At 34.3% G+C, this 22073-nt stretch overlaps 1 protein-coding gene and 2 long non-coding RNA genes across 5 annotated transcripts in view; 1 reads left to right on the forward strand and 2 right to left on the reverse strand.

The window, feature by feature from the left end:
* The window catches only part of LOC115452570 (27 kDa hemolymph protein-like), a 42768-nt gene that overhangs the window by 8141 nt on the left and 12554 nt on the right, over positions 1-22073 (reverse strand). For both annotated transcript variants that reach the window (XM_037443704.1, XM_037443703.1), the window contains exons 3-4: positions 1201-1313; positions 493-656 (exon numbers count right to left, since the gene is read on the reverse strand). In XM_037443704.1, the coding sequence (XP_037299601.1) occupies positions 493-656; positions 1201-1313 (277 nt within the window). The remainder of the gene's footprint in view (positions 1-492; positions 657-1200; positions 1314-22073) is intronic.
* LOC119190797 lies at positions 6753-8182 on the forward strand. 2 transcript variants are annotated; one of them, XR_005113114.1, is made up of 4 exons: positions 6753-7237; positions 7326-7678; positions 7763-7904; positions 7984-8182. It is a non-coding gene; the product is annotated as an uncharacterized LOC119190797 (long non-coding RNA). The 2 variants fall into 2 exon arrangements; XR_005113113.1 differs by having other exon boundaries at positions 7586-7678.
* On the reverse strand, positions 8354-9986 carry LOC119190796. Its single transcript, XR_005113112.1, has 3 exons — positions 9431-9986; positions 9063-9266; positions 8354-8976 (listed from the first exon to the last, which is right to left on the reverse strand). It is a non-coding gene; the product is annotated as an uncharacterized LOC119190796 (long non-coding RNA).

Here is a 22073-nt window from a genome sequence, read left to right on the forward strand (position 1 = left end):
AAGTTCAACATTAATGTCCCAATTGAGATCTAAAAATATTAAATTATAAATTTATTCCATTAAATTATAATCATTGAATATGGATGTACCACGTAGCAAGGGTTTTGAACGTTATGTTTTTTATGCTTTACACTTCTGGGTGGCGTTGTTAATATTATTTATGCGAGGTACCAGACTTTACATCAAATTCCTAGTAAAGTACGCCGTAAAAATTACCGCCCAATTCACGATTACAAACACACCCCTTTTATGCCCGAAGAGGAAGGCAGAGGCGCAACTAATGTACCCACTTTAAGCCGTGTGTATTCCGTCCCATAGTGTGATAGGCAGCGAGCCAATCACCATATAAGGCACAAATTTATAAAACACAATATTAGTGCCCGACCCGGGGATCGAATCAGACCTCAGCACTGCAGCCGTACTGTCAAACAAATACGCCACAGACGCAACACGTGTTAACCATTCCGTTCTAGATATAATTAATGCACTCACGCGCTATCCTGTCACCCTCTTTGTAGCAGATGAAGTCAACCAGCTGGTTGGTGACGTTGTGGACAGTCTTCATGTTCTTGCGCTCCTCATCAGCGAAGCACGGGTTCGTGGCCTGCTCGAGGGTCTTGAAGCAATTTGTAAACACCGGTGTCTTCTTGCAATACCTGGGGTACATGAAAAAATATTGTTTCCGAGTGGTGGACCAATATTTTTTAAATTAAGCCTGACCTGTTGATGCATCTGGTAAATAGACATTGTCATCGACATGGGCAGTGCTAGGGGTACAGCCACATTGGTGTTTAATTTTAAAACTATATAAGTTTTAAAATTTGTAGACAAAACACCTAATGGGAGGAAACATTCTCTCGGTGGCCGTCAGACTATCAAGGCCTCTGCAGAGTTCTTGACTCGAGGCATTATAATAAACGAATATTTTTGGTCATGTTAAAGGTACGAATAGCGTCATTGTTATTTAGTGTAGTTTAGAATTACAACGTATGTTTTGACTACCTCAGTTGCGTGGTAGTATGACCATGCTCACTTGACGCGTCAGTCGGTATTACTTATATTATTAGTAAAGGCCAAGGAAAATTTCCATCACCAAGAATTGGCATCCTTTGATGATTGGCACAATTATGCCGGTCTTATTGATTGTTTCATCACGCTTCGCCTGAAGGACCCAATCCTTTATGTTACACGAAAACTTACTTTTGGAACACTTCGTCGACGGTGCCGTTCGGTTTGGCATCTTCGATCTCTCTTTGTAACACTTCTGTGTCCACTATACCCTGCACACACTGTATGAAATTCGTGAACGCGTTCTGAAACAAAAAAAATCGTTTTCAATACATACTATACCATTTAAATGGATGGTAATGTGTAATAGCCCTGGGGATAGCATTTCTTATTAATTTTTCGACATCATATGGAGTGAAGATGATTTTTTTTACCTGTCATATTGCGTTATCTATACTTCTATACTATTATATAAAGCTGAAGAGTTTGTTTGTTTGTTTGAACGCGCTAATCTCAGGAACTACCGGTCCTAACCGAAAAATTCTTATTGCGTTGGACAGCCCTTTGTTCGTGGAGTGCTATAGGTTATATATCATCACGCTATACCCAATAGGAGCGGAGCAGTAATGGCTCATCTCAGGAAATACCGGTCCAAACTGAAAAATTCTTTTTGCGTTGGATAGCCCTTTGTCCGTGGAGTGCTATAGGCTATATATCATCACGCTATACCCAATAGGAGCGGAGCAGTAATGGCTAATCTCAGGGACTACCGATTCAAACTGAAAAATTCTTTTGCGTTGGATAGCTCTTTGTTCGTGGAGTGCTATAGGCTATATATCATCACGCTATACCCAATAGGAGCGGAGCAGTAATGGCTAATCTCAGGAACTACCGATTCGAACTGAAAAAATATTTTTGTGTTGAATAGTCCTTTGTTTTTGGAGTGCTCAAAGTCATATATCATCACGCTATGACCAATAGGAGCGGAGCAGTAATGGCTAATCTCAGGAACTACCGGTTTCAACTGAAAAATTCGTTTTGTCTTGGATAGCCCTTTATTTGTGGACCGCTATAAGCTATATATCATCACGTTATGACCAATAGGAGCGGAGCAGTAATGGCTAATCTCAGGAACTATCGGTTTGAACTGAAAAAATCTTTTTGTGTTGGATAGCCCTTTGTTCCTGGAGTGCTATAGGCTATATATCATCACGCTATACCCAATAGGAGCGGAGCAGTAATGGCTAATCTCAGGAACTACCGGTCCAAACTGAAAAATTCTTTTTGCGTTATATAGCCCTTTGTTCGTGGAGTGCTATAGGCTATATATCATCACGCTATATTCAATAGGAGCGGAGCAGTAATGGCTAATCTCAGGAACTACCGATTCGAACTGAAAAAATATTTTTGTGTTGGATAGCCCTTTATTTGTGGACCGCTATAAGCTATATATCATCACGCTATGACCAATAGGAGCGGAGCAGTAATGGCTAATCTCAGGAACTATCGGTTTGAACTGAAAAATCTTTTGTGTTGGATAGCCCTTTGTTCCTGGAGTGCTATAGGCTATATATCATCACGCTATACCCAATAGGAGCGGAGCAGTAATGGCTAATCTCAGGAACTACCGGTCCAAACTGAAAAATTCTTTTGCGTTGGATAGCCCTTTGTTCGTGGAGTGCTATAGGCTATATATCATCACGCTATATTCAATAGGAGCGGAGCAGTAATGGCTAATCTCAGGAACTACCGATTCGAACTGAAAAATTATTTTTGTGTTGAATAGTCCTTTGTTTGTGGAGTGCTCAAAGTCATATATCATCACGCTATACCCAATAGGAGCGGAGCAGTAATGGCTCATCTCAGGAAATACCGGTCCAAACTGAAAAATTCTTTTTGCGTTGGATAGCCCTTTGTCCGTGGAGTGCTATAGGCTATATATCATCACGCTATACCCAATAGGAGCGGAGCAGTAATGGCTAATCTCAGGAACTATCGGTTTGAACTGAAAAAATCTTTTGTGTTGGATAGCCCTTTGTTCCTGGAGTGCTATAGGCTATATATCATCACGCTATACCCAATAGGAGCGGAGCAGTAATGGCTAATCTCAGGAACTACCGGTCCAAACTGAAAAATTCTTTTTGCGTTATATAGCCCTTTGTTCGTGGAGTGCTATAGGCTATATATCATCACGCTATATTCAATAGGAGCGGAGCAGTAATGGCTAATCTCAGGAACTACCGATTCGAACTGAAAAATTATTTTTGTGTTGGATAGCCCTTTATTTGTGGACCGCTATAAGCTATATATCATCACGCTATGACCAATAGCAGCGGAGCAGTAATGGCTAATCTCAGGAACTATCGGTTTGAACTGAAAAAATCTTTTTGTGTTGGATAGCCCTTTGTTCCTGGAGTGCTATAGGCTATATATCATCACGCTATACCCAATAGGAGCGGAGCAGTAATGGCTAATCTCAGGAACTACCGGTCCAAACTGAAAAATTCTTTTGCGTTGGATAGCCCTTTGTTCGTGGAGTGCTATAGGCTATATATCATCACGCTATATTCAATAGGAGCGGAGCAGTAATGGCTAATCTCAGGAACTACCGATTCGAACTGAAAAATTATTTTTGTGTTGAATAGTCCTTTGTTTGTGGAGTGCTCAAAGTCATATATCATCACGCTATGACCAATAGGGGCGGAGCAGTAATGGCTAATCTCAGGAACTACCGGTTTCAACTGAAAAATTCGTTTTGTGTTGGATAGCCCTTTATTTGTGGACCGCTATAAGCTATATATCATCACGCTATACCCAATAGGAGCGTAGCAGTAATGGCTAATCTCAGGAACTACCGGTCCAAACTGAAAAATTCTTTTTGCGTTGGATAGCCCTTTGTTCGTGGAGTGCTATAGGCTATATATCATCACGCTATATTCAATAGGAGCGGAGCAGTAATGGCTAATCTCAGGAACTACCGATTCGAACTGAAAAATTATTTTTGTGTTGAATAGTCCTTTGTTTGTGGAGTGCTCAAAGTCATATATCATCACGCTATGACCAATAGGGGCGGAGCAGTAATGGCTAATCTCAGGAACTACCGGTTTGAACTGAAAAAATCTTTTTGTGTTGGATAGCCCTTTGTTCCTGGAGTGCTATAGGTTATATATCATCACGCTATGACCAATAAGAGCGAAGCAGTAATGAAACATGTTGCAAAAACGGGGAAAATTATTAGTTTTGAGAGCTTCCGTTGCCTGCGCTGCGTAAACTGATAAATGGGGTGGTGCTGCTGACATTAATACTATATTTGTTCTACAAAAAAGAGTGATAAGATCTATATATTTGCTAAGCCCTAGATGTTCGCTACGAGAAATATTTAAAGAAGCAAATATAATGACATCACAATTCATTTTCGCTAACTTAGTGTATGTCCATAAAAATATTGAAAATTTTCCAAAAGTTAGCGATATCCATAGTTGAAATACTAGAAACAAAAATAAATTACTGAATCACAAAACAAGGCTCCAAAAGATCTGCAAGTCTTTTAAGGGTTACTGTATACATTTTTATAACAAAGTTCCCACTGAGATCAAATCCTTAAATATTGCGAAATTCGAAGCCACTATTAAGCGCAAGTTGTGTAATAAAGCTTATTACAAGATCTCAGAATACCTAGAGGATATAAATGCCTGGGACTAGGCATTTTTGTGTGATTGTCTTTGGAATCATGTCACTTGATCGAGATATATATATATATATATTTTTTTTTTTCTTCTTTCTCTTTATTTGTAAAATAACTGTAAGCGGCTTGGGTATGAAATACTCTCTAACTGTCTGTACCTGCGGCGGCGTCGTGTGACGGGTCGGCCACATCCCTACAATATGGTTGAGGAGGCCGATGGCTGGCACATGCGTCATACTCGTGAACGGGTGCTGCTTGTGTGGACTGTTCTGCCCATTTCGCTTACATTTCTAATTTCTAATTGCTAGAGGTGCTGGGAGGAAATAATTATAAGGATAATAGAGAAATTTCATGATTCCTGAGAGGGTTGTGCAGTCATATAAAATTTTAAATTAATTTATTCCTTATTTCACGAGCCTATAAATGAACTGCTCTAAACTTTTTTTTTCTCTTTTCACTTTATCATGTACTGTAGTCTTTACCCTAAACTGATTGAAAAGAGCAACACCAGAGTTTGTTGCCCGTTCTTCTCTGGTGAAAACTGCTTTCCGAACTGGTGGTAGAGTTAATATTGACGGAATCTAAATAATGTATAACATTTTACAGATTCAAATAAATCATTTCATTTCAAATAAACGGTTAAAGTTATGCAACAATGATGTATGACGGGATTGTTCCACTTAAAAAGTTCTAAAAAATATATTATAAAACAAAGTCCCCCGCTGCATCTGTCTGCCTGAACGTGTTAAACTCAAAAACTACCCAACGTATTAAGATGAAATTTGGTATGGAGACAGTTTGTTTGGGAAGAACATAGGCTCCCGGGAAACTTCTACTTTTATAACGGAAAACTTTAGCCTGAAAAACTTTATAACGCGGGCGGAGCCGCGGGCAAAAGCTAGTGTATTATATACCAAGAGCCATATTAAACATTATATTTTAATTATACTTAGAGCTAAGCAAAAACTTGCAGTGAGATAATAATTACTCAGGAAATGGTGATTTTATAGAAACATTTTTAAACATCAAGCAAGGCATTAGATAAGTTTTAGTGTTTCAAATACATATGTCAGCCCCAAATACATATATTACATATCACACTGTCAAATGGTCGACGAACTGCGAACGAGCGTCTTTATCGCTGTATCATATTAAATGTAAGTTTATATTTGTGTCAGTTATTTGTATTGTTTTGTTGTGACGCACAAGCAAATCGTAATAGTGTATTCATCACAATAGCTATTGTACTATAATTCTAATGAAGCAAAAAGTTTAATATAATCAAATGACATTCTTTCCCCTTTAATTAAATATGTATTATTGATACTGTAACGTTACCAATTATACTTACATATATACTCTGTTAACTCTTCTATTAATACATTTAATTCTTTTCTGTTAATACATTTTATACAATGTCATTTTCGCATTGCTTTACTGAATGAAACTAGATACTTAACTTCTTGAAAAAAAACACTACAATAAGTTACTCTAACCATAGATGTAAAATAAAAAGGTATATGATTGGAACAAAATACATATCAATAAAAAGCAATGATTTTTGGCACAATGTTACAAAAGCAAAGACGAGTTTGCGGTTCCATTCCTTAACGCTATTTAAAAATGACCCTGTCCATATACATATAGATACTAGCTTTTGCCTACAACCTTCCAGCGTTTTTTTTTTGGATAAATAGTAGCCTATGCACTCAGGAGTAATGTAGCATCCTATTAGTGAAAAAAATATCAAAATCAGTTTAGTAGTTCTGGAGATTAGCGCGTTCAAACAATCTCTTCAGCTTTATACATTAGTATACATTATAATTTTTTCTAATATCATAACGGTCTACTAAAAGTTATTTTTCAAACGTCCTCGTCGATGCATATAAAATCCCTGCTCTGTATAATAGAGCTCGACAGTTTTCCAATAACGCGAGTCAGCTGTAGACCGGCAGGGCTATTACGTAATTTGCAATAGCAAAGCGATCGCAAAAATTGTACAATTTTTGCTTTCAAATGGCTAAAACGTCAAATTCGTATTACCTAAGAGCAAAACAAAGCGATAGCAAAGCAAACGGTTTTTAACACAGTGCTGCCTCTGTCGAACAATCGGTAAAGTAAAACAGCATTCAATCTCTATAGACACAGCAGATTTTGGTATTACGTATGAGTTTTAAGAGCGATCGAATAGCGATCAGCGAACAAATACAACTGTCAAATAGCAAATGGTAAATCATTGATTGTTGGTCGATCGCTCGCTGATCGCTCAGTTCGTAACGCTGTTTATTAATAGTTTTAATTTGATTATTAAGGGTTTTTGTTTCAATTTGTGCCTATTTGGATATGGCTAGTGTATTTTTATTGTTAGAAGCTATGAATGGGGAAACTAGAAAAGCGTAAGACATCTACTTTGCGGCGCAATCTTCGAGATGATGCCGAAGCTTTGGATCTGCCTAATAATTAAATCCCAAGAATTGTGCGATGAATTAAGGCCTTATAAGTCGCAAACACGCAGGAGAAATAAAAATTTGTGTTGAGTGTAAAGTGAGTAAAGCTATTTTGTTATTTCTGTTCCTATATACATTGTCTAAAAATTTATAAATAGTCTTTACGATTACATTTTCCATAACAGGTGCTAACAGTACTCTCCTTCACTATAGGCTCATATCAAAACCTGCAGGTATGAGCTAGTCACATGTTCTGAGCCAAGCTAATGTGTCAAATTTAGTAAATAAGGTGATGAAAGCTCTAAATTCGAGAGAAATTTTGATGAGATATATTTGTTTCCCTCAGTCATGGCAGCAAAGAAATAATGACATATATGGGTATGGTCCTAATTATATAAAATTGTATTTAATTTAAAGTAAAATTTACAAACTTCATTTCTTTCAGTTTTTCAAACAAATTTGGCTGTGTGGGTTGCATTGATTAACATGCTGAATATTTTTTAATGGAAAGGATTACCACGGTATAAATGTTCAAGTTGTAAGTAAAATTTTAATACATACACCTAATAATATTTAATTTTATTACTAACCATATGTATCAGAATATCTATTATGTTTTCAGATATGTTACAGTGATTCAAATATAGTTAATGTGGATGCATCATTTAGTGGGATGAGTCATGATGCATATATCTGGAGAAACTGTGAAATGCAGGCTCAATTACAAAACTTACACAGTAGAGGAGAAAGGATCTGGTTATTAGGTATGTAATAATAGTTTTGATAAACATACATATTAAATTATTTAAATGTAATCTTATTGAGAAACACTTTAAATTGCAGGGGACTTGGGGCATCCATTAATGACATGGCTTTCAAATCCAATTGTGAATGCAGAAGAAGGTTCCACAGAACATTATACCAATATTTACTACAACTTCGCCAGGAATTTGATTGAGCATTACATTGGAATATTAAAGCATGTTGGAAAGTTTGCTAGCCACAGTGTTGGATTATGATCATCATAATATGGTAGCAATAATTACCAATGCCTGTGTTGTTTTGTACATCTGCTACAGACTCAGACTGCTAGTTCCACCTTTGGCAAATAAAGATATAGAAGAAGACAGTAATAACTAGGTGTCAGCTCCATCACAATCTGATAATAGGGAGCCTGAGGAGCTCCCATTGTTAAGGGGCCAACAGACACAGAATTGTGCAATGTTTGTAGTCGACTAGGAGATAATTTGAATTTAATTTTTGTATTAAATTATTAATCAAATTCTAAACGGCATTTTTATTTATATAAAACATGCTACTGTATACATGTAAGTACTATGTACATTTAAAAACAAAAAAATGATTTAATTAATTACTCAAATTAGTGTGTGAAAATCTAAGTTAATAAGATTGTTAGCACTAAGTTAATTCTGGAAATACTGAATTCATTTTTTAAATTCTATTACCAGTAGAAAGCTACATTATTCCTGAGTGAAATAAACTATATTTCAATGTGATTATTATTAATGTGAACTACACAAGAAAACATAAAATAAAAAAAAGTAAAAATGTTTGACATGTTGTGAAGTTGGCAAGGCTAGTTATTAAATAAAAATCTTTTTTTTCTTTAATATACATAATATTTATGGTAAAGTTTACAAGATTGGAACTCTGTTTTCTACATCCCAAACAGAGCCTGTTCTCCAATGACAGATTTTTTTGTCCATCTCGGAAATATCTTTTCGGTGTACTCAGACCGCTGCCAGTCAGTCAGTCAGAAGACTCCATCTATGTTTAGCAAGTCTGGTTTTGCTCTTATTAAATATCAGCCCAGTACTAAAAATAGATACACATAACATTAATTATACATACTACTTATTGGAAGATAGTTATAAAAAAATACTTATAGTAAAATATATTACCGTTTCAAATGCTCTCCAGTTTTGGATGAACCTAAACCAATAGAGTTCAGCTTTATCGGTAGATGTTTCCACTGACTATCGAAAGTTTTCTTGAATGTGGTGCCGAGTCTATGTCTTTGGCTAAAGAATGATGTTCTTGTAAGAACTATAAAACTCCAACAAAACCTCAAGCTGTTCTTTTGACACTCTGTTCATCTTGATATCCTAAAAATCAAAACAAATTATTGTAATGTGACATAACACTGGGAAACAGCGTACTCCTTACACTACCTACTAACGTTTTATTTTATTGCACAAAGTTATCAAAAAGTGCATGAAGTTATTTACTACTAGTTAATCTATTGTAATTTTATAATGTAACAACTTACCTTGTTTCTAAAATACATCAATGCCGTATAAAATCCAAAGTAGATTTGGTTCCATCGTCTCTTTAACGAAGTACTATTGGAAGCTTAGTTATTTTACTTGTTAACTTTCAACAATCCTTACACAATGTTTAACACATGTTTCAATGTTTCACTAACTGTTCATGGCGCACTTCATTATTTTTGTTGAAATTAAGAGTGGACTGTGTCCAATATGATTTTCATTAACACAGGGATGAAATACCAAAAAGCAATGTTTACCATTTATTTGTAACAATACAATCAGATGTTTTAAGTTTGACGTTAAATAGTTCCATTGATTGCCTTCTGATGGTTTTGGCGCTAGTGCTCTAGCAAAACTGCATTATATTCGCTCAGAGCGGACAGCGAGCGATAAGCAAACGAATGGTTACGTGATACCAAAATTTTAAACAATTAGCAATTGATCGCTATGGCTTGGCTTTTGCTTTGCGATGGTTTCGTCGATTGCTGAATTTTAATAAAGTATTTAAATTGATTTCTGACTGGTTTTCTGCCAATAATCTTCTATTAAATGCAGCAAAAACTAAATGTGTTCGATTCTCGTTACTGAACAAGATTAATGGAACTGATATTGATTTAGACGGGAATAAACTAGAATTAGTACCCTCTACAGTCTTCCTTGGGGTTTCTATCGATAGGAAATTACAATGGGGACCCCATATTCAAAGAATTTCGAGTAAATTGAGTTCTGCAGTCTTTGCTATTAGGAAGATCAGATATTTAACTGATGTGGCTACGGCAAGGTTAGTATATTTCGCTTACTTCCACAGCATTATGTCTTATTGCATTCTTCTGTGGGGTACTGCAGTAGATCTGCAGACCATTTTTATTTTACAGAAAAGAGCGATTCGTGCAATTTATAACCTTCGGTCTCGCGATTCCCTTAGAGAACTGTTTAAGGAGGTGAATATACTGACTTTGCCAGCTGAATACATTTTTCAAAATATTATGTATGTCCGTAAGAACCTAGGTACTTTTATGAAAAACAGTGACTTGCACTGTTTGAACACTAGAAATAAGAATAAACTAGTTGTTCCAAATTTCCGGCTCTGTAAAACAAATAAATCTTATCTAGCGAATTGTATCAAATTCTATAATAAAATCCCTCTTGAAATAACCAATCTGCCCGGCTACAAATTTAAGTGTCATGTTAAGCGCGAATTAATGTCAAAGGGGTATTATAATGTAAAGGATTACCTCGATGATCAGAAGGTTTGGAAAAACAGTCCTGCACACCCTGTCCAACCCTATGTTAACGCCAATATTATAAATTAACTACATAAACGTCTCATGTGTACCTTTCTACAATTTTGACATTATACTGGGTAACAGTTTTAAATTTATGTGACATATTTTATTTTATATTGACTCATTGAATTATCAATGTATAATAGACGACCGACCGATCATTTTGTTGCACCAGCCTTAAAATTTATAATCTTAATTATATTGACCAAGATCTGCGACAAAATATGAAATGAAAATATTATGTTTGTAAATGTAGGCGTATGCACGCTGTACACTGACTGTTTCATAGTTTTTATAATTTTTTTTAGTATTATTGTTTTTTTTGTTAGTTTTTAGTTATTGCTAAATACTTTTATGTGGATTTTCTCCGCAATTTTACGGTGATGTGCGTGTATTAGCTTATATAATTAATCAGACTTTGTATAGAAAAGACTTATTAAAAAATATATATATATTTAATAACAATATTATAAATGAATAGACAATTGATGACAAAAAATAAAGCCCGGAGTTTCTTTCTGCCTTTCTTCTTCGGGTAGTCATCGCTTAGGTAGTTAGTGAAAGGCTGGTAGGTTAGCTAGGTTAGGGCTTTTATTGTCCTCACCGGTGAGGATCGCGACGCGTTTCTCCCTTATTGCTTATTTAAAAATACATACATACATAATTTTATTTCTTCTTCCCTGCCAGCCCGAGCTGGCTTCTTTGTTTACTAAGTATATTTTTCATTTATTTTATTGTCTTTGTTTATATAAGCTAATCTAATTAAGTAATAATTGAATATTCTCATGTACCTTGACTTATCATAAGTGCAACTATGTTCGCCTACGTGATGAATAAAGCATTTTTATTTTATTTATTTTACGTAATAGCCCAGCGGGCCAAATTCACACGATTTGAGTTGTTGAAATTATCGATTGATATCACTTCTAAAGATAAAGTACAATAGTCAGTTATTGTTTGAATAATCAACTGCCAGATTTTAGGTTATATTTTTTGGAAACGAGTATTCCTTATTAGTAACACTGCATAAAGTCTATTTTTTAGTTGCATGTAGGTATAAATGCAGGCAGACCATAAAATTTGCTTGTTATATTAACACTCTGAGCGAATACTCGACAGACACTAGGTTAACTGACCACTGAGTTTAATTTAGGGTTTTTTAGGTGAACACTGATAGTATTTGCTTAGATAACAATGTCACTCACTGATTACACTATGGTTAATAATATTCGTTAACTTTTAAGTACACTGTTTCCTGTTTCACTGTTGTGTTTGACGTTATATAGTTCCTCTGATTGCCTTCCGATGGTTTTTGGCGCTAGCGTCGTAGCAAAAATGCATTAAAATCGCTCAGAGCGGCCAGCGAGCGATAAGCAAACAAATGTTTACGTGATACCAAAATTTTAAACAATTAACAATTGATCGCTATGGCTTTGCTTTTGCTTTGCGATGGTTTCGTCGATCGCTGAATTTTACGTAATAGCCCAGCGGGTTGCTAAATAATTTAACTCTTCCCGGGAACCAATTATTCAGGTCACTAACTTTTGATAACAATGCAGTTTGGCACACAACAAACCTTGTTAGAATCAAATTAATTTATTAGGTCACGCAGTAGATAATTTGTAAAGGTCTAAGATGCAAACACTTCATTAGTCGCATGCTATTGGAATGTTTTCAAATTAATTCCGATACAACTAAAGGGACGGCGAAAAAATAATTTTAATATAGGAGGTGCTATTTTAAACATCAGTAATTTTTGTCGCAATGTTACAAATTTATCATTTTTTTACAGCAAGGTTCATAATGAATGTGCAGAGTAACTGCTAAAGTAAGACATAAGAGTGGCCACAACACAAATGTCATAGTTTTGGCAAAGTAACAGTTTGACTAGCTGTCAATGAAGTAACTGGCCGTAGAATCAAAGTGATCACTATTATTGACCGTGCAGTTCGAAACATTTGTACTTGTAATCACCCGGATCAAGCTAACGCGATAACTGTATTATATGATAAGTAGGGTTGTCACTCATTGAACGTTGTCCTTTGCAGTGAATTCTTACTAACGAGTGAGCTTTATGATAACATGAATTGATAATACTTCATTAATGTGAACTATGTATTATTGGATTAGTAACAAATATAAATTCAATCAGAGTATAGCAAACTGTTGATTTGAATATTTTCATTTATCATGAACAGACTGATATTTTAAATGGCCGAAATTTTCTCTTAAACAAAATTACAAAATATTAAATTTAAAAATAAATATAGTATGAGTTAAATTAAATCCAATATTGTTTTTATTATGAATGTTTCGCATCATGTATAACTTAGCGTTGGAGAAAAGTCGAGCGTTATTATTACGCTCAAATATTACGCTTAAGCACACTTATTCGGCCTTGGAAATCTGCATAACACGTCTTAGTATATCTTTCATCACACATTCAACTGACCTTATTTATAAATTATAGCTTGATAACAAACCGGATTAATAGTACAATCTTATCAGGAAAGTGAAGTAATAATTTCTTGTTTCCTAAGATTCCAATATAAAAATGGAATTTGATTAAAAAAAAAATAGCGGGAGGAACAAAATTTAAAACAGTTTTTATAACTGGAATTAGAATTCATATACATATATTTAAGTTATGTTTGCTTTTTAATTTTTTTATCTTGATATATTTTTTGAATATTTTCATAAACGTATCACATACTTATACAGTGATGAAAACAAGCTCGATTATAAAATGTGTTGCAACATATACTGGATGACTGCATATGGTTATTTTATCTGTCCAGTTACCCATAGCACATTTGCAATGGGTAAATATTTGACATAAAATTGCTAAACGCATACCATTCATACAGCGAGTACGAAGGAGAACTTTTTGCTGTGTCAACATATTGTAAGCACATTTGATACCAACCTAGTTATTATATTTATTTACCAGATTATATACTGATGCATATTATAAGCGCCTATCTTATATCTATAAATAGTATAAATAACAAACTTCCGGGATAAAAGTCCCGCTATATATTCTCCCGATAAAATTAGACTATATCCTTACCAGAATCTCAAACTATATCCATACCAATTACACCGGTCAACACGATTTTTGAGTCTGGCTCCTGAATGTGAAATTTTGGTTTCTCCTATGTTACAAATAAATAAAAAAATAACTGTTCCGATCAAAGTTTGCTTTTGTAGAAACTAGAGCAATTTTACTGAGTTTCAAAAAACACATAAAAATTTTTATACTGCCTCTGTAATTTTATTTAAAATTACGATAAAAAAAGTTTTTATTGACAATCAAAGTCTTTTTTATACAAGAATTATGACTAATAATAGCAAACAAATAGAAAATAACAAAAAATCATGTTCAAAATAGTTTTTTTTTTTAATGGAATTTTTATGTTTGTGTGCGTATTAATCCCCAAATGTAATCTCCCATCATACTCTCGTTGTACTGCTCTTGGTAATGTCGTTCAAAGTCCATTACATCTTGGTAAAAACGTTCTCCCTGCTCCTCTAATAGGCACCCATATTATCTTTAAACTTGTCCAGGTGAGCATGTAGCATATGGAGTTTATGGGACATTCTGCATCCCATCAATTTAAAACTTTCAAGCATAGTTTCAATGAACTTTTCATAATTGTCGACTCTGTGATTTCCAAAAAAACAATTGACCATTGCTTTCAGACGCTTTCAGGATTATTTTTCGTCAGCAATAAGGAATTTTGTGAAATCATCGTTGCTCATTATTTGTTTTATTTGTGGTCCAACGAAAATACCAGTTTTAACTTTAGCTTCAGATAATTTGGGAAAATATCTCTTTAAATATTCAATAGCTTCAGAATTATGATCTAGAGCTTACACAAATTGCTTCATTAGCCCTAACTTGATATGTAACGGTAGCATCAATATTTATTTAGGCTCTACTATTGGTTTCACTTTCACATTATATTTTCCAATTTGAAATTAACCCAAGCACCGTGAGGCACCCATTTCTTATCGTGATTCCGTATTTTGAGGTTATAATAAGCGTCATAGGCTTCGCAATGCTTCAAAATCGTTGCCAAAGCAAATTTCTTGCTTCTTACTTTAATAAATTCACCGCAAATAAAACAGAATTAATAAACATCCTGTTTACACTTTCTTGGTGCCATTTTCTAACCAAGAACGACATAAAAGTGGGTTGTTACAACTCAAATATACTTTTTTTAAAATAGTAATAGACTAGTAAACACTCACTACTGCCGTTCAGACATAATTCACAATTTGCAATTAAAATGATCAAAATGCTACCGCCTATTGCTCATAAGAATCATTTAAAATCCTCAAAACGTACTATCAACATAAATCAGACAAAAGCAAACTTTAAGAGTTAAAAATGGATATCCGAGTGTTTTTCGATGTTTGGAATCAGAATTCAAGCATTAGAACAGAAACACAAAAAAAAAACAAAATTTGTCGACTTGTGTTGTCATGGAAATCCATTCCATAATTTTTGAGTTTATCGTGTTCAAACATACGTCACGGAGGGGTTTTAGTGTTTAAATATGTAAATAGAATGTCACTCGAGAATAAAAAAAATTATGATGAAAGTAGGTTTAACAGTATTTAATTCATATGCAATCGACACATCGTCAACATTCATTAATTGTTATTGCTGCATGACGACAAGAAGGAACGCAGTGATTATTTTTGCTAGAATTTCATTTCCACAGTAAGATTGGATAAACAACCCCGACTTTAACTTCTAAATGACGAGACTTGTAAGTCGCTGTTCTGATAGAAAACTTGACGACTGCCAACAAATAGTTATAACACTCCCACAGTTATGAATTACGAACAAAATTGGGCATGGCCTAATTTGTACCATCTCGAAATATAAGTTGATCAAGTGTCATTGTATTCATTAATATACGCCTGCACCTCGAAATGTAGACAGGCGCACACTCACGCCTTTTATCCCCGAAGAGGCAGTCAGAGGCGCAACTGGTCCACTCCACTCACTTTCCGCCATGTATATTCTGTTCCATAATGTGATATGCTATCACCATATCGGGCACAAATTCTAGGTTCTGTGCTGATACTCAGTAGAAAAACCTAGTATCACTATTTCAGACCCGGGGATCGAACACGAAACCTCGGCACTAAAGTCGTACCGTAATACAACTACGCCATCGAGTCAGTCATCTCGAAATGTAAAGGCAAATTTGTAACCGCGCCAAGTTTTTAATCGTCATACATAGTAGGTACTCGTCAGATTCTGGGAAAAACAACCGTCACACGCGCAAACGATCAGACAAAGAATCATATCGCAAACATCAAGCAACGCAGTCACATCCAAATCTATTTCGCGGTTACTCCTAACATTCAAATATGTTCACAAATATTTAGTTTTCATGGGTACTGCAAAGTGGCTTCATTGTTGATAGTAAATGGAATGGCATCCAGAGGAGTCCATGATTATAATTAAATCCTCATCATTCAACATTATTCTTTCGACCTTTCTGTGCAGTGGTGGCTATCCTAGCGGATACGAATATGCTAAAAATCCTACCAGTGACCACATTATAATTTTAGGAGAATTTCTTTTCTGATGTGACTCAGTGTGGATAAGGACAGTGTTACTGCTGAATGTGTTATCTATAAATGTGCGACAAATCCGTGCTATAAATATAAAAGATAAAAAACACTCATCTCGAAATCTTGGAAACCATAAAACTTAAATTGATTTTTAATGATGATAGCTATCCGTGTATAAAAAAAATTAAAATCCCTTGTTCAATGTCTAAAACCAAACGGGGACAGATCGGCGAACAAAAGAGTCATTATTATTTTTATTTACAAAAGCAACGCCATATTTTTTGTACATAACTATAGTACTTTGCGCACCGCTTTAATTAAAAGAGGCGTTCCCCTGACGACGGACACACGACACGCCCTTGGTTTTCTCTTCAATGTCAAATAACTCTCAGATAAGTAAACAGGCGCCCACTTTCCACACAAAATAAAGTAGGAAGGCGTGCTGTGCGCACGACTACGTGAGAATCTTTCTATGGCCTTTTAAAAAGAGCTTCAGTTGGATGCAGAATGGTTTCCATTTAAAAATGTTCTTTTTAGTATTTCGGACATTGGATTCAAATGTCTCAAACATTTTTTTTACTTTTTTTATGTTTTTCATAAAAAAAAAAAATGATTTATCTACGAAATTAACGAAATGATTATTGTTTATAATTGACACCATCTAAAGCCGCATTAAAGTCCGCTGTCGGGATACAAAACAAGGATATTAGAGCTTTTAACTGAAACTATATGCTTTAAACTGAAAAAATAAAAATGATTAACGTTAACTAACTGGCAAATCTCCGAGCTCGAATGAACTTAAAAATTACAAAAACAAAAAATCTTTTGATGTAATTGCCATCTTTCTGTAGAAACACTAGTTGGGCCACTGCATACCCCATCGTGGATAAAAAAATGTGTACTTAAGTGTGGTTCACGTTATTTCCTCTAAGCAACTAACATAAAAAAATGATAGGAAATATCAAATCATTAAAAAATTATAATACCGGTTTAAGTGTAGCACAATTCGCTGATTCACTATCACTATCTTTAGATTTTTTTACTAAAAAGGCAAACGTGTGGTATAATAAGTCAACGATTTGTATTGCAACAAACATTTACTACTAACATAAATAATACGGTACCAGAGCATACCTAAGAATTATTGATCTGCAACTCATACTATTTATAATTTCGTAGCTTCCATTCGCGGGACTGTCTAAATCAACGTCTAATATAGAGCGCAGTTTTTCTGAGTTAGAAATTAGTTACTGCCCGAAAAACCATCTCCTTGCAAAAATCACCACATTTAAATGACTTAAAAAAGATTTGACTTTACCGGGCAAATTATAAAAACACATATAATATATTCCTTGCACAGAATAGGACAGTCCAACACATTTTCATATTTATCAAAGAGTTCTAAGATTACCTATATAGAGAGGACATTGAGAAGATTGTCATACAAAAAAAATTGCACTTATGTGATGGTTACTCAGTCCACCGGGAAATAGCAAAACATCAATGCAAAATACTTGATATTTCTTTAATATCATTATTTGCATGTTTTCAATTTCGAATATTAGCATATTTTCTGTAAATATCTTATTTTAGTATTAATACCTAAGGTCGCTGTGACATTTTGTCATATGAACATTTCAAGAAAGCGATTTATTACCAATTGGTAATAACTTTTGGAGTCAAAATTTGGCTTTTATGTCCGGTCAATAACCAACTATATAGTTTAATGTCTTTAATATTTATCATAATAAATATATCAAAACATGGTCACGGTGCATCGTACTCTAAACCATAATACTATAATATACAGGGTCATTTCGACACCGAGTTACTAAATGAAGCTGAATCTTGAAAATAACACTAAGTTAAAGTCTTATTTTCGAACAGAATAAAAATCAATAAAAAGTAATGTTAATTTACAAGCCTTAAAGTCACTACTACTACTCCAAGAGAATTCATTGCAGCGGTAACATCACGCTTTGAGCTAAAAAAAATGGAAAAAAAATATTAAAAATAGAAAAAAGTAAAACTAGTATTTTGATGAACATATTATTTATATTCATGGATGATATTTGGCACAATATTAGTCGAGACAAAGACGACTAGATGGTTTCATTTATGAACGCAATGTCAATATGACCCTGTATGTTGGTAGTTGGTACTTAGTAAACATCGCACTGACGAAACCTAGTAACAAATTATTTTCTGAAACTCACAGAGGTTAAAGTTGAATGGTATTGAAGAACAATAATAAAACTGGTTTGAATTTACGAAGATCTTGAATCTGTTTATGGTAATTTTCCATGACTACTAAATAACCTTATTGAAATTGAACTTAAACTGTGAACCATACCCTTTATCGGGCGGAATAATAATCATAAAAGTCAAAATAATTATCAATGATATTTTATAACATATCCATTGGGGTTGTTTTGCTAAAAACACGTAAATATAGGCAAAGATGTCGCGATAATCTTGGCCAGTTCTTTATGACAAAGTGAACTCCGCGGGATTTCGTAACAAGGAATCTATACAAAGCTGAAAAGTTTATATGTTTGACGCGCTAATCTCAGGAATTACTAACATGGTTTTGAAAATGATTCATATATATACACTAATAATATCAGCCCTGTATTATATACTGTCCCACTGGACCTCCTCTACTACTGAGAGGGATTAGGCCTTAGTCCACCACGCTGGCCTAGTGCGGATTGGTAGACTTCACACACCTTCGAAATTCCTAAAGAGAACTTCTCAGGCGTGCAGGTTTCTTCACGATGTTTTCCTTCACCGCTATAGCAAGCGATGATTCACAAAGCTGTATACAGTAATAGGAAGCGATATTACTCCATAGTGTTATAGGCTACTCTTTATCCCGGGAAAATACTGACTTACCCCAGAAAAAAAATTCAAGCAGGCGAAGCAGCAAGTAAAATCTAGTAAGTAATAAACATGATTGTTATTCTGAATTATGTCATAACTTTTTAATATCAAGTTACTATTTAATTTTAATCTTTCAAAGTCCGCTCTTCGTTTATAATATGAGTTGGCCAGAGACAATATAAATTGTCTTTGTGTTACCGTCTTTCAAAGTCCATTTTATGATCTTTGTTTCCTTGTGATTTCATCACTCACTGCATTCTGAATGGCAATTAGACTACACTTGGACTTTGTTTATCGCAAATATAACGTCAAAGTCATCAACCCTAATATAGTTCGGTGGTGGTGGTTGTTATTTGTTTTGCAAATAATTTGATTGATCTCGTTTTTATATGCTCAAAACCCTCCCCGGTGACGTGTGTTATCTGCTGATAATACTTATTTAAAAAGAGTATTTCTAGTCTATGGTTGCTAATATAAAATAATGTTTATGTTTCTATAAGTCTTTATTGCCACGCTATTACGATCATTGATACTGGCCGCATACAGTTTGGAGTATCGTAGATAAATAAACGGCCGGCCTAATTACGACCACCAATGTTCAAATGAGTACATACCACAATATACCCTGATTAGTTGCCGAACAACGTAAAGACTTTGTTCATAGTTTCTAACTGAATCCTAGCATTAAAATTATCTTAAAAACAAATAAATTGCATTAATTTGTTGTGTTGATTGATTTTGAATATTATAACAATGTCCATAAAAGTTTGACAGTAAAAAAATCTCTGCGCTGCGCTCTGTCATATTATATGCGGCAGGCCCTTACAAGTGTACAAAATGTTTATCTCGAGAACATAGTTTGTTTATTTTACAGAACTTGGTGAATGTGGGCCCTGTTTTTTTAAATACATCGCACAGCCAGCCATTAAGGTCTAGTTTCCTGTCTACTGTGTATCGAGAACAACAGGAAACCGTGATTTTCCCCATAAACACAAAAACATATAATTATTAAATTTATCATTACTTCAATATTCATTAAAAAATCGACTTTTAGTGATTAGTTTAGGGAAAAAGAAGCTTTATAAATTAATTTGCACAATTTGTATGACGGATTTTCCTTGTCAACTTTGGTATACAATGTCTCTTTGAGGCAAAAGGGCGTTCGAACCACTAGTTTCCGCTTCCCCGTTCAGTTAAAATTAACAAGAAGTCATTAAACGACCATGTACTGCCCGATGTGTAACAATGCTCTTCCGTTGTATTCGTTTTGTTTTGACTACATAAATGGGCCTTGAGTTCGCACCTGCTTTAAAATTTAAGTATTTTTTTTGTTTCAAGTATGTACTTTTTGAATCCACTTGATGTTAAGTGTACGGTTCATGAATAATGGGAATTTTGGACGTAAAATACGAGACAAGCTTTTAATTTTACAGAAGGAGCCAAGTATGGGTTATAAACTGTAAAATTTATAACCAGTTTCTTTTCAACATTTTTTTTGGACTGCGCTGTACTTAACATTAAGTGAAGTGACGTCATTTTGACGTTCGAGTATAAAAAAATACAACGGTTATACACGTTTCACAAATGCCTACCTAATTAAGAATAACATATCAAAGCTACACTAACACAATATATAGTATTAAAGATAAATTCCAAAAATACCTGTATGTTTCGCATCATCACAGAGCTTCGTGTTTCTCGGTCGTATGCGCAAAGTTATTGTTATAGGGCCAACGGCGGTCGGCTCATTCGCTAAACGAGAAAAAGGCCCAAATGTTCCCACTTGGATAGCGATAAATAAATAATATAGATACATTCTAGACCTACTAACCGGCTGGTTACTGGTAATTCAGTTGCCCTAAAACATGTAGCTACTAATAAAGGTCAACTTCTTTCTTCAAAAAAAATATACGTGGATTTGATCCTACCAGGTAAGCTATATAGAACTGTGAGGGATCCGAGGTAATTTGGTAGTAGAGTTAAATTTTGGATTTTCGGACTGACATTTCGACGTTCGTTTTTCGAAGTAGACTATAAGGTCACAATGCCCGATGGGCAAAGAATATTAAGACGACAATGTACAATCAGCAAAGTTGGCGGTCGACCACCCTAAGGGTCAAAATAACTTGGCAAATTTGTTTTACTACGTTTGGGAGGCGGGGTTTGGGATCGATTGCATAGATCGATATCAGTCGTAAGTCTGCTGGCTACCTGCAATGACGTTACGTAACACTACCGAACCGCTGCTGAGTGTATAATAGAAAACGAAATTTAAATTGATGCGCGCACGTCTATGCTATGACGATAATTCCTATACTTGTAAGATGCATATCGTCGGCGCAAACAACGTAATAACAAAAGTTTTATAGTTTGGAGACAATCGCGATTTACAGTGTTTATATTGTTAAATTTTTTGGCATTATTTTTTAATAAATAAGAAACGACATTATGTTAATTATTTTATATCATATTATGTGCCTGATTATCTTCTTTTTAACTTTTAAAAACCAAACTTTATGTTGTATTCAAAAAATAATCATTTTAAAGCAATTTCCGCCATATTTGTCACAACTATATTTTGTTAGTAAATTATGATTAGCTACTTTTTTAAGCCGTTTTTTTAGTTTTCGGTCTCTTTAAACCCATAGTCTATAATTAATTTATTAAATAAATTCAATGGCTGCATAATATTATGATTGAATTTTGAATCGTAAAAATTTAAACTGTTCAGTTTATTAAATTCGTTCAATAATTCATATTATAATAATAAATCATAGTTAATAGATTTCATTATTTGAATTGTTATTTTATTTTATTTCAAAAACTTAGACGATAACATTTTATTCCAATCTCTGTATTTACAAATATTATGTATTAA

The sequence above is a fragment of the Manduca sexta genome, chromosome 26 (genome assembly GCF_014839805.1).
Source record: "Manduca sexta isolate Smith_Timp_Sample1 chromosome 26, JHU_Msex_v1.0, whole genome shotgun sequence".
Taxonomy (NCBI): domain Eukaryota; kingdom Metazoa; phylum Arthropoda; class Insecta; order Lepidoptera; family Sphingidae; genus Manduca; species Manduca sexta.